This window comes from Lepidochelys kempii, chromosome 4 (genome assembly GCF_965140265.1).
Source record: "Lepidochelys kempii isolate rLepKem1 chromosome 4, rLepKem1.hap2, whole genome shotgun sequence".
Taxonomy (NCBI): Eukaryota; Metazoa; Chordata; order Testudines; family Cheloniidae; genus Lepidochelys; species Lepidochelys kempii.
Genome location: NC_133259.1, coordinates 10,077,686 through 10,091,474, shown reverse-complemented (window position 1 = coordinate 10,091,474; position 13,789 = coordinate 10,077,686). Strand labels below are relative to the sequence as shown.

The following is a 13,789-nucleotide window of genomic DNA, read 5'->3' as shown; positions in this document are numbered from 1 at the left end:
CCTGCCCCTGTAAAGGTGACTGGTAGTAAGTTGGGCCTCAATCTTGCAAAGACTTTAGTGAATGTGTAAACATAAGCATGCACTTAAATTAAAAGGGATTATTCGCATGTGTAAAATTTAGTATGGGCTTAAGTATTTGGGTCAGGATATGACCCTAACAATACAATCCTGCACTGACCTGTCCACAGGAATGATTTCTGCCCCTGCAGAGGCAAACCAGAACCCCAAGAGGTCCCCTAGCGTAGACGACAAGGGGGCTAGTTTTTACTCGAAAATTCAGTCACGGTAGATCACATCCTCAAGGCATTACAGTAAATAACATGCTGCCAAACACGACTTTATGCTCAGGATAGACAGGGGCAGTCATAGTTAACCTTATCTCAGCTGGCCAGGAACAAACCTTACCCACAGTATTACCCACAAACAGTTAACACAATGTTAAACACAGCTTGTTCCTGTCATGTCCAACATTGTCTTGGTTAGCCCGGCTCCTCAAGGTCATGTTCTAACACAATGTAGGAAATACAAGCCCCAGCTGTTCACAATCACCCATCCCTGCCAGTCCTACAGGAACAGAGTCTTCCAGGGATGCTCCTGCTGTATTCTAGCAGCTGTTAGAGGAGCCACTGAAGGCAAGTGCACGTATCTCAGGGAAGGGCCTACACGGTGAAAATTCTTCACCCTTTACTCTTCCCCACATCCTGCAACAGGTGAAGGAGAGGGTATGTGCTGCCAAAAATCATACAGTTCTTCTCTTCCATTCCTTTTCCTACTCCCCTCTCCACTCACAATTACAAAAATCTTGTCTATAATAATGTAACTTACAGAGCTGTGCCAATTCACCAGCATACTCATGTGCTTGTAAGTGTTAACTCCATACCTTACCCTTTGGCTGCATGTGTTTACAGACAGTAAACCCTCTGCAGCAAGGATACTCTCTTCTTTGTGACTTTACCGGGCCCAGAACAATGGGGCTCCTATCCTGACGGGGGTCATTGGGCATTCCCATAATGTAAATATTTACAACAAATAATAACAGTGCTGCAATACCTTTAAACTAAAATACAAATGGAGAGTTCAGACTTCAGCATTCTTCCCTAAAATTCTGTTAACAATTAAACAGGTTCCATTAAACTATGTCTCATCTGGCAGAGTCAGGTTAAAAAGTAACATACCAAAGAGACAGAGGCCCCATTGAGATATTGTTAAAAAATGATGGTTTAGAAAAAGAGAGTTAGTCAAAACCGCAAATGAAGCCATGGAGGTGTGTTTCCTACTCATTTTACCACCATAGTCTAACAAGAACAAAGTCCAACTCTAGAGTGTTTTACATTTGTGTTATTAGCTTATCATCTGTAGAGGCAACAAAACAAAACCCACACTGCTAAAAGAGAGTTGTTATCCATGTTGCAGTTGCCAATATTTCTGAGAAGTAATCAAGAAATCACACAAGACATTTTCAAGGTGTTTTATTTGAAAGCTACCACATGAACACCAAGTCCAAAACCCACAGTATCTAAGGCCTTGTCTACACACAAGTCATACCGCTTCAATTATACCAGCATACTTAAAGTGGTACAATCCCTCTAGTGCAGATGCTGTTACACCAGCATAAATGGCTTAGGGCTTGTCTGCAGTATAGTCCTGGCTGATATTGCTACACCGGCAGAGACCCCTAGCATAGACTCAGCGTAAACTGGCAGAAGTTCTTCTGCTGGCATATCTACAGCACGTGTCCCAACGACATTAGCTAAGCAGACACAAGCACTCTTCTGTTGGCATAGTTGTGTCTACACTGAGGGGTTTGCCAGCATAGCTGTGTCTGCTGGAGGGAGTGAGATTTTTTTTTCCCACACTCCTAGCCAGCATAGCTACGCCGACAAGACTTTGTAGGGCAGATGAGGCCTTAGGCTGGCACAGTTTAGTCCCATTGGGGAAGGGGAATAAGCTAGACCAGTATAATGCACCTTCATACCGTCGTCACTGTGCCAAAACATGGGTTGTACCAGTAGAACTGTATCAGTAAAAAACCACCATAGTGACACTAGTACAAAACCTGTGAGGAGGCCAAGCCTAGCAGTCCATCTGAACAGCGCTACCCAGCAATCATGCAGAAAGTGAAGTCTGAAGTGTAATGCTTGACATTGTCACTTAGCAAAACAACAGTGGAAGTTGTATATGCAAGTGCAAGAGTGCAGGAACATATGCAAAATATCCTGTAATATTATGTAAAACATATCCTGTAAACATATGCAAAATATCCTGTAATAGCTGTTCTGCTGGGAAACAACTCCTTCTGGCTCTTTATGGGTTAAAGGGAAATGTACCAGATGAGCCTGGAAGGGGAAAATCATTTGAGGACTGCTGAGGTTGTACTGAAGTGAGGCTGGGCTGAAGGGATGGAAGGAGATTTAGAACCGTCTCATGACGATAGCCCACCCCGGAAGGTGCAGAAGGCCCACACAGCAGGGGGAATTCTCTCCGACTTTGGAACTGGGCACTTGGTACTTAGATGCCATGGTGACAAACCCTGGATTAAACAGACACAACAGGCATTGAATTCTAAAGCCCAGTCTACTAATAAAGAACTTGAACAACCAAGTAAAAGAACCCGATCAAATAAAGATGAAATGCTGGGAATCGCACTGTTCACCACGGTATGCATCCGATGAAGTGAGCTGTAGCTCACGAAAGCTCACGCTCAAATAAATTGGTTAGTCTCTAAGGTGCCACAAGTACTCCTTTTCTTTATTCACTATTTCACATCACTTTAAATCTACTCATCAGTCTTGTAACTGGGTGAGCTGTTTTATTGAGTCAATAGGCTGTTAAACAGGACAGATTTGTTGTAACTTATGGAGAGGAATTTATTTATTAGGTCTGCCATACACAGCAAAATCAATCAATTCAGTTAAGCAGTATTTTAGAGAAGAGGGAGTGGAATCAAGTCTATTACGCCTAGCCAAGTGCTGGGTTACTTTTAATAACAAACTGAACACACGTTCCCTAAGATCAGACGCCTGCTAATTGACCGCTGGATAAGTCCTATGGACTCTGGAAAACTGGGCCTAAAATTCCACATCATGGATGTGACAGGTTCGGTCACAGAGATCCCCTTGGGACTGTCACCTGATGTGCTGAAATTACCTCTGAGCCTGTTTTTCCTGCCAACTTGGGACTCCAGAACCCTGCCTTGTTGAGCCAGACACACTAGCCTGCTGCAGCACAGACTCAGGGTCTGAACCACGCCCCCAAAGCTGCAGGCTTTAACTGAAAACCACTCAGCAGGTTACCTGTCTATAGCACCCAGCTCCCAATGGGATCCAAACCGCAAATAAATCCGTTTTATTCTGTAAAAAGCTTATACAGGGTAAATTCATAAATTGTCCACCCTCTATAACACTGATAGCTGTGCATATCTCTCTGTTTGCTCCCCCAGGTATTAATCACTTACTCTGGGTATATTAATAAACAAAAGTGATTTTATTAAGTATAAAAAAGTAGGATTTAAGTGGTTTCAAGTAATAACAGACAGAACAAAGTAAGTCACCAAGCAAAATAAAACAAAACACACAAGTCTAAGCCTAATACAGTAAGAAACTGATTACAGGTAATATCTCACCCTCAGAGATGTTCCAATAAGCTTCTTTCACAGACTAGATGCCTTCCTAGTCTGGGCCCAATCCTTTGCCTTGGTACAGTCCTTGTTAGTTCCAGCGGACATCTTAGATGGTAAACAGGGGCTCTCTAATGGCTGAGCCCCCCCCTTGTCCTGCTCCACCCTCTTTTATAGCTTTGGCCCAAGGTGGGAACCCTTTGTCTCTCTGGGTTCCCACCCCTCCTTCTAAATGGAAAAGCACCAGGTTTAAGATGGATTCCAGTATCATGTGACATGGTCACATGTCACTGTAAGACTTCATTACCCACTGGCTGGCACACAGGTACACAGGAAGGCTTACAAGTAAACAGAGCCATTTACAAGCACCCTTAATGGCTTCCACTTAATATGTTTACATCTGTAATACAAGTTTATATCTTATTCTCCTAACTCCAGGCATAGAAATAATACATGCAAACAAACAGGATGACCACACTCAGTAGATAAGCTTTGTAATGAGACCTTACAAGAGACCTTTTGCACAAAACATATTCCAGTTACAGCTTATTCACATTTATAAGTATGTTTTTATAAAGCATATGGAGTGCAATGTCACTATGGATATACAGGCTTCTGTCCTACTCAGCTGTGCCAGTATTCTTGGCATTTTCAAACACCAAGGCTTTTATAAAATCCACTCTGAAAGTGACTCATTCAATCAGCATAGTATTCCCAGAGTTGCCCAATAAGATATTATGTGTATGTTATCCCATCATCAGGTTTTCGTGGTACCAAAGAACAGGACATTGACAGCAGCTAAACGCACAGTGGGAGCTGCCAGGAGAAAGCTGGAGTTCAAGGCATATGAGTGGAGGGCAACTGAAAAGTTGTGGGAGGTGGTTAGAGTTTCTGGTCCCCAGGAGGTGCAGAATACAGGTTTTGGGGAGGAGAGGCAGCTCAGGGGTCTCACCTCCTTGCAGGGAAGGGAGAAAGTGACTTCGTATCTGTGGAAAAGGGAGCATGAGCTCCCTTGTCACCCCAGATACCCATGACAGCAGCCAGGGACCCTAAAGGGCCACACCCCCAACAAAGATAGGTAAGCACATTAGCTGAGTGTTACTGTGAAAATGATCAGCAGTAAAATAGTTCATGTTCATATTTAAATTGTCATTATTAGGTTTCAGAGTCAACACCACTTGAAACAAAGAGGCACAATTCACACCTATCCTACTGTAAGGTCTGAGGCCTTTTTCTGCAGTAATCAGCAGCAGCCGCAGGAGGACAGCAGCAGCCATGAGCTAAGAAGCAGAGAGTCACAGCCTCACATTCCACCTAAATTGTCATACTGGGCAGTTAAGAAGGCGCTCCTGCCCTAACAGTACCCACCAGCACCAGAGAAAGAAACAGATCGTAAGGTGTTTAAAGTTTAAGATTGTTTGATAGCATTCTGTCCGGCAAGGAGTAACTTAACGTTTGTGATTCTGAAATCTACATTTTTTTTTAATTGTTTTGCCTTTATGGTCCCTACTTCTCTATTGTTTATCTGTTCAGTTTCTGTCCGAGTCTTTGATTCTTGCAGAACTAATTTTGCAAAGATTTAAATCAACTAAGATCTGATTGGTTAAAGAATTGTTTTGTAGTAGGCTAGGACTGGTGAAAAATACTGTCTTGTAGTATGTCAGTTTTAAATGACTGGTTAAGATTTTGCTAAATAGGACCCAAATCTTAACGATATGGGGTCCAAAAGGAAGTTCTTTGGAACCGAAGTCCAGGACACAGCCCAAGATCAGAGCTGCCAGACCTCAACACCGTAGCGACCATACAGGCAGAAGCTGGAGCCCCAGACAAGCTAATCTCGACTAGCCATCAAGAAAAGTATGTCTGCCTTATTGGGAGTGGGGAGCATTGCATGCTTAGTGTGTGTATTCTGTTTTGGTAATTGTTAATAAATAGAGGTTAAGGATATTATTGTGTAAGGCTCTTTCACTGGTAAGAGGCCCCGCAACCAAACAGAAGATTACACCCTGAGCCCTAGGATCTGGGGACGGGTGGGGGTACCTAAATTAACCAGGTTACACCTTGAGCCTAAGGAAGGGTAAAGGTGGGGGGCCCTAGAGTGTGCGGGTAACACTGCAGCTATAGTTTCAGGCTATTTACAGATTCAAGCATGGGTTTACTCATTGCTTAGGACATGAGTATTTGCTTCACAGCCATAAGAGCTGAAGAGCTCTTGTTTTTTAATTAAAGCTTAGATTCTGGAGAAAATTCCACAGCTGTTAAAGACACCAGACTCCATCCATGTGGAGCTTGCAGCCTATGAAACATAACAAGATTAACTCTCCTGACATTTATTTTCACTGACTGTCTACATATACTGGACCATGGCATATTAGTAGTAAAATGCTCTTTGCCAAGCTCTCTTTCATCCATGAACAAAAGTTAATTTCTAAGATACCTGGGAGCGGGGTATGCCCTGGGCTTGATACCACACAGCATCACTGCTAATGGACCAGATAAAACCCAGGGTCAAACTGGATTGCCTCACAGCAGATTGGGGAACCAGAACTTTTCCCTAGTAGTTGTATCTTATGCTCAGCATCTAAGCTTTCATTTAACAAACTTTTAAAGGATAGTTGTGTCTTACGGTTGTGAAGATTACATTCATTTCATATTTCCAGGGTTAAGTGATGAAGCCATATCTGCCTGAATCTGCTGACAGCCTGAAACAAAAACTCTGCAGTAGGTGTAAATTGTACCCCTTCATTTAATAGGGGGAGTTGATGCTGAAGCCTAATGATGACACTGTTTCACTAGTGATCAAAATTGTACAAGACAGAGGAAAGGGCACATTGTGGAAATCTGCACAACATAGTGTGAAGAGCATGTTAGTCTGGTGTTATGAATGGGTAGAGGACAAGGGAATACCAGGACTCCGTTTGTTCCCATCTGACCCAGGATAATACTCTATCCTCTGCAATCTCCTGTACCTAGGTCTATCCTTGTAGAGTGCAAGAAAACTTTGGCTAGTACACAGAGCGATGGCCCACATTCTGAACTGGGCAGACTCTGTATTCTGCACTGGCTGCCAATCCCAAGTAACTAGGGGATTACATCGTCCCTTTTAATCCACACCACTGGAGCTAATCAAATTATTAGAGGCAAGGAAAGACTTCCATATCAAGAGAGATGGAAAAGACTGGGACTCTTCATTCAGAAAGGAAATGAGTGGAAGGTGATGTGAAAAAAGTGTATAAATTATTGAATGACACAGAAAAGGTAAATCAGATGGTCCTGTTTACCCTCTTATAGTACAGAAGGCAATAAATTGAACTGGAAAGTTACAAAATTTAAAATGGATAAAATATGGTTTTAATAAACCACAGTGTATAATTAGTCTATGCAACTCATGGCCACAAGCTAACACTAAGTCCAAGGGCTCAGTGGGATTCAAAAAGGATTGGAAATGTGTATGGATAACAGAATATCCAGTTGCATTAAACAGAACAAACAAATCTAAGGATTATAAAGCTGCTCAGTGCATGGCATAAGTCAACCACTAACTGATGGGGCTTGGAAAGAAATTTACCCCTCTGGGTAGATTATTCCACAATTATCCATGATGCAGATGTTCTTGCACCTTCCTATGAAACATCGCATACTGGCTATTGTTGGAGATAGGATCCCACACTAGGTAGATCGCTGCTCTGAACTGGTATGCCAACGCCGGTGGTTTTAGGTACAGCGTCACACACTTCTGACAGCAAGAGGGGTACAGGAGCACAATAGAAGTCCCTTTTTTAATTTGTCACATGCAATGCTCCACTTCCAGCCATCTAACAATACTAATATGTTTCCAACTGGCAAATGAAGAGAATATCTGCCAACAGAATGCCTTTAATTGCAGTCAAGGGGGAATCAAGTTTGCAGCTTCATTTGCATCTCATTTTCTTTCACCCTTCCCTCATGAATAGAGAGCATGCAAACACATTCCTAACAAAGTCAGTGCCAGCCAGCTAACTGAGAACAGCACCTAACCAAACAGAAAAGTAACTCCCCATTGATCTGAGCTAACTGCCAAATCAATCTACCATTGGTATTTTTAAAAATAACAGTAGCTAACCATACCTAAATTGTTCCACCTAGATTGCTGCTATATTCTAAATGTAAACATAAAATGACTTATGTCAAGGTTCCTTCCCCACTCCGAACTCTAGGGTACAGATGTGGAGACCTGCATGAAAGACCCCCTAAGCTTATTCTTACCAGCTTAAGTTAAAAACTTCCCCAAGGTACAAACTTTGCCTTGTCCTTGAACCATATGCTGCCACCACCAAGCATTTTAAACAAAGAACAGGGAAAGAGCCCAGTTGGAGACGTCTTGCCCCAAAATATCCCCCCAAGCCCTACATCCCTTTTCCTGGGGAAGGCTTGCATTTCTGATCTGTTCCCGGCAAAAGCATCAGACAGACAGACAGACAGACAAAACCCTCCAGATTTGAAAGTATCTTATCCCCTCATTGGTTATTTTGGGTCAGGTGCCAGCGAAGTTATCTTAGCTTCTTAACGCTTTGCAGGTGAAAGGGTTTTGCCTCTGGCCAGGAAGGAGAAAGGTGGTTAGCCTTCCCTTTGTTTTTATGACACGCCCCCCAAATCACAGATAGGGTGAAACGCTGGCTGTGATTTCTTCCTGGAGCTCTAGGAGAAAACAGAGTTAATAAAAGACACACGCACCTCTAAATATACTACTAACTGTATAAGGACTAACAATATTTTCCACATCTCAAGGACGATTTTAACCAGTTGATTCTGGGAAACTTTCAGGGAAGAGTGCATCAGCCACTTTGTTAGAAGCTCCTGAGATGTGTTGGATGTCAAAATCAAAGTCTTGGAGAGCTAAACTCCACCAAATAAGCTTTTTGTTCTTTCCCGGGGCAGTATGAAACCACTGTAGCGCAGCATGGTCGGTTTGCAGGTGGAAACGCTGTCCCCAAACGTATAGGCGTAGCTTTTCCAGAGCATAGACAATGGCATAACATTCCTTTTCACTGACTGATCAGTTGCTTTCCCTCTTAGACAGCTTCTTACTGAGAAACACAACAGGATGGAACTCTTGATTCGGTCCTTCCTGCGTTAAGGCTCCCACACCATGCTCGGACGCATCTGTAGTTACTAGGAACAGTCAAAGTCTGGGGCCCTTAGCACTGGGTCAGACATGAGTGTTGCTTTAAGCTGGTTAAAGGCCTTCTGACACTCTTCAGTCCACTGAACAGCATTTGGCTGTTTCTTTTTGGTTAGGTCTGTCAGTGGGGCGGCAATTTGGCTGTATTATTGCGGTACAAATCGCCTGTAATATCTGGCCAAGCCTAAGAAGGATTGGACCTGTTTCTTTGATTTTGGGACAGGCCACTTTTGGATAGCATCCACTTTGGCCTGAAGGGGGTTGATAGTTCCTTGACCCACCTGGTGTCCAAGGTGGGTCACTCTGTTTAGGCCTATTTGACACTTCTTAGCCTTAACAGTTAGTCCTGCCTCCCTTATGCGCTCGAAGACTTTTTGTAGATGTTCCAGGTGTTCTGCCCAGGAATCCGAAAATATGGCCACATTGTCAAGGTAGGTGACTGCATATTCTCCTAATCCTGCTAGGAGACCATCTACAAGTCTTTGGAAGGTGGCGGGTGCATTCCGCCGCCCGAAAGGGAGCACACTAAATTCATACAGCCCGACATGTGTGATGAAGGCTGACCTTTCCTTGGAGGATTCATCTAGCGGTACCTGCCAGTACCCCTTGGTTAAGTCCAAGTAGAGAGGAACTGGGCCCGTCCCAGTTTCTCTAATAGTTCATCTGTGCGTGGCATTGGATAGTTGTCTGGGCGAGTTACAGCATTTAGCTTATGGTAGTTCACGCAAAAACTTATCTCCCCATCTGGTTTGGGAACTAGAACCACTGGAGATGCCCATGCACTTCCAGAGGGGCGGATTACACCCATCTGTAACATATCCTGGATCTCCCGTTCTATAGCAGTTTTAGCTTGAGGAGACACCGGTAAGGTCGGACTTTAATTGGGTGAGCATTACCTGTCTCAATGGAGTGGTATGCCGGTTCAGTCAGTCCTGGGGTGGCTGAGAACATCAGCGCGTAGCTATTGCACAGCTTCTTGATTTGCTGTCGCTGCATACGCCCAAGGGTCATGGAGAGGTTCACCTCTTCCATGCCACCCGCACTTTTCCCTTCATAGTAGACACCTTCAGGCCACTCAGTGTCATCCTCTCCCTGGGCTATAAACTGACAAACCTTTAACTCTCTGGAATAAAAGGGCTTTAGAGAATTAATATGGTACACCTTAGGCTTTCGGGTGGAGGTGGGGAATGCTATGAGATAATTAACAGCTCCCAGGCGCTCCTGGACCGTGAATGGCCCTTCCCACGATGCTTCCATTTTATGGGCCTGGAGCACCTTTAAGACCATGACCTGGTCCCCTACTTTGAAGGAACGCTCTCTGGCATGTTTATCATAACAGGCTTTTTGCTCTTTTTGAGCATCCTGTAGGTTTTCTTTAGCAAGGGCTAAAGAGGTTTGGAGGGTGTTTTGTAGGTTGGTTACAAAGTCCAGAATGTTAGCTCCTGAAGAAGGTGTAAACCCCTCCCATTGCTGCTTTACCAGCTGTAATGGCCCCTTAACCTTGCGGCCATATACAAGTTCAAATGGTGAAAACCCTAAACTGGGATGGGGTACAGCTCTGTAGGCAAAGAGCAACTGCTGTAACACTAGGTCCCAATCATTGGAGTGCTTATTTACGAATTTACGTATTAAAGTGTTCTCCAACTGGCTTTTATTCTTTTACGTAGAGATATCAGCCACACTATCAGAGGCTCGTTCACCTGCACATCTACCAATGTGATATATGCCATCATGTGCCAGCAATGCCCCTCTGCCATGTACATTGGACAAACCGGACAGTCTCTACGTAAAAGAATAAATGGACACAAATCAGACGTCAAGAATTATAACATTCAAAAAACAGTTGGAGAACACTTCAATCTCTCTGGTCACTCGATTACAGACCTAAAAGTAGCAATACGTCAACAAAAAAACTTCAAAAACAGACTCCAACGAGAGACTGCTGAATTGGAATTAATTTGCAAACTGGATACAATTAACTTAGGCTTGAATAGAGACTGGGAGTGGATGGGTCATTACACAAAGTAAAACTATTTCCCCATGTTTATCCCCACCCCCCTACCGTTCCTCAGACATTCTTGTCAACTGCTGGAAATGGCCCCCCTTGATTATCACTACAAAAGGTTCCCGCCCCCGCCCCACCCTGCCCCGCTCTCCTGCTGGTAATAGCTCACCTTAAGTGATCACTCTGGTTACAGTGTGTATGGTAACACCCATTGTTTCATGTTCTCTGTGTATACAAATCTCCCCACTGAATGAATCCGATGAAGTGAGCTGTAGCTCACGAAAGCTTATGCTCAAATAAATTGGTTAGTCTCTAAGGTGCCACAAGTACTCCTTTTCTTTTTGCGAATACAGACTTAACACGGCTGCTACTCTGAAACTTTATATTTATGACAACTTACCACTACAAATTTCATATTTTTCAAAAGTAATTCAAATTGTAAGATCACAAACATCCTGTAATTTCAATGCAGAGACAAGACACTACTCCTTAAAGATCTCTCAATGCATAGTTTAGCAAGGTTTAAAAAAATGTTCCCTAATACACATTTATAAAGCAGTCCAAGATTATAGTGACATATAGTTATAAATTTTCTACACATAAACATAAACAGATGATAATGGATAATTACTAGCTTTACTATAGTTTTTGCACTTTTGAATGGTCTAGGGCTGCGAAATGCGACAACCTAAGACCCTGATTTAGGAAAACATCCCCATTCAAGAAAATATTGAACAGCATGTCGTTAACTGCTTTCCTGAATCAGGATCTAAAACCACAATATACTTTTCTTTTTATCCTTGGCAGCTGAGGCTACTACAAAGGTACCACTTTCAAAATAAAGTAACCTTCTGTACTTAAGTTTTCAGTAACACAACTTGGATGGCAAGCCTCTTATATAAAGCTATCTTTCTTAGCCGAATGACAATCAATCAAAAACCACCATTTGTTTCAGCATCTGTAAAACTTAAATTCCTAGACTAATACTGGGACTTTTATACAGAAGAGTATTTACTGTATGTTACTGCTGCACACACTAAGTAAAATGGACCTTGCTTCTGCCTGCGTCTGCATGTTACTTTGTACGTAAACTCACCTTGAGTAGCTTGATTTCTCGCATGGCAATTTTTTTAACCATTTTATCATCCTCACTTTCCAAAAACTTCTTGATGGCGACTATTCTTCCATTGTCTTTATTTCTACACTTCATTACCATTCCGTAGCTTCCTTCTCCGACTAGCCCAAGTGTCTCATATTTTTCCATTTTAATTCAGAAACCGCTGTGTCTTTGTGCTGAAAGCCATAAACCAGGGTAAGCATACACAACAACAGCGTCTACATTTCTGAAAAATTCTCCACTGTTTTTACTACGACCAATTTCCCCCGGCCCCCACCAGCACACATACTTAATCGTAACCTTCCCAAGTTGTGCTCTGTGACCTCCCAGGAGTCCGTATGAGACACAGTAGATAACAAACCCATAGAGCAGGCTGAGCGTTTGTATTGTGTTTGATGTCTCAGCACATCTTTTAATGGAAACAAAAGGGTCTGTGCAGGACAAGGTCAGAAGCCTGGACTGAAGTTAACAAAGCAGTAGCAAAACTTTTGGCAAAATATTATATTTGTGCAAAGCCCAAAAATTTTTGTTTGTGTATCTTTATGACAAAGTAAGTAACAGCTCTGAATTTTACATACCTTCTGTTTTAATAAAAAACATACATATGACTGATCAGAAAAGTAAATACAAAACTGCAGATATTACAGTACACTTTGCATTTAATAGCTTATTCTGAATGGCTGATTGAAGCCTGTACAGAAGAGGGTTGGAGCTGACATTGTTCTAGGAAGATAAGCAATCACTCATGTTGTCTCAACCACAGAGAAGAGGAAACTCAGCTCATTTTTCACCTAATAATTTCATTTTGATCATTTCTAACTGGCACAGCTTAACCCATAATCGAGCCGTCTCTTGAGCATCAATAGGAATAATTCCATTTCAAACTTCTTCGCTGTTTTCACACAAGCCTTAAATAGAATGCTTTATACAGTGATAACTCTTTTTGCACTTGGTTTCTCATAGACTTGTTAATGGGTCCAAGTGGAGATATAAATATTTCAAAAATACCAATAAAAAATAAGAATCAATATATGGCCAAGAATGTATTACACAATCAAAAGTGGCCAATCCCAGACTTCGAAAGCTTAGATCATTTCTTATTGCTAGGTATGAGCCTGCTCTTACAGAAATCAATGCGAATTTTGCCCTTGACGTGAATAAGACTAAGGATGGGCCCTACATCCTAATGCTACTGTAATTGGTGAATGTTGCGTGCTGTGCTTTGGAAATGCAAAACACTCACTGAATCCTCAATTACCCACAGCAGGCAAGGGCTTGTGTTTGAGACACGTGTGAGCCAGTCTCAAAGCAAGAGTGCCCCAACACGTATGCCTCCCTCACCCTCACGCTACAGCCCCCTGACCAGGAAATACATAAAGCAACTAACCTGAAGAAAGACAGAGGAGAACTAACACTGGCAAGGGGGAGCTGTGATACAGCAAAGAGCTTTCCATCCACCGATGGGGCACCTGTCCATCACTGCAGCATCCAAGTCCTTCACAAGTACCTCTGGGGTTGATTTGCTTTCACCTCTAGCTGAGGAAGGGTTTGCAGCAATATTGAGGGGTTAATATCACAGTGACTGAATCACCCCCCACCTCCAACAGAGAATGTATGTGTGTGTTCACGCCTTATCCAGGCACAAATCTCCCAAAGCCTTAAATTACAGAACCTCCACTAACATCTCTGTAACCCCTTCCCATCATCCCTCTGTAGGGGGAGTCCCACATCACACCCCCTAACCTCCCTATCCACCTCCCCCCACCGCTGCCCCTCTGCAAGCGGGGGGGACGGGACACCACACCAAACATAACACCCCTCCTGCATACCATACACCTTTCCCCCACCTCTCTGCAGGGGGAGCCCCCATCACACCCTGCAACCCCCTCC

General features: G+C 43.1%; 1 protein-coding gene across 6 annotated transcripts in view; it reads right to left on the bottom strand.

The window, feature by feature from the left end:
• Positions 1-13,789, bottom strand: part of CDKL2 (cyclin dependent kinase like 2) — a 36,258-nt gene that overhangs the window by 22,103 nt on the left and 366 nt on the right. For 4 of the 6 annotated variants that reach the window (XM_073340348.1, XM_073340353.1, XM_073340350.1 and 1 more), the window contains exons 2-3: positions 13,287-13,435; positions 11,879-12,075 (exon numbers count right to left, since the gene is read on the bottom strand). In XM_073340348.1, the coding sequence (XP_073196449.1) occupies positions 11,879-12,046 (168 nt within the window). In that variant the 5' untranslated portion in view covers positions 12,047-12,075; positions 13,287-13,435. The remainder of the gene's footprint in view (positions 1-11,878; positions 12,076-13,286; positions 13,436-13,789) is intronic. The other 2 variants (XM_073340351.1, XM_073340352.1) reach the window with 1 other exon arrangement.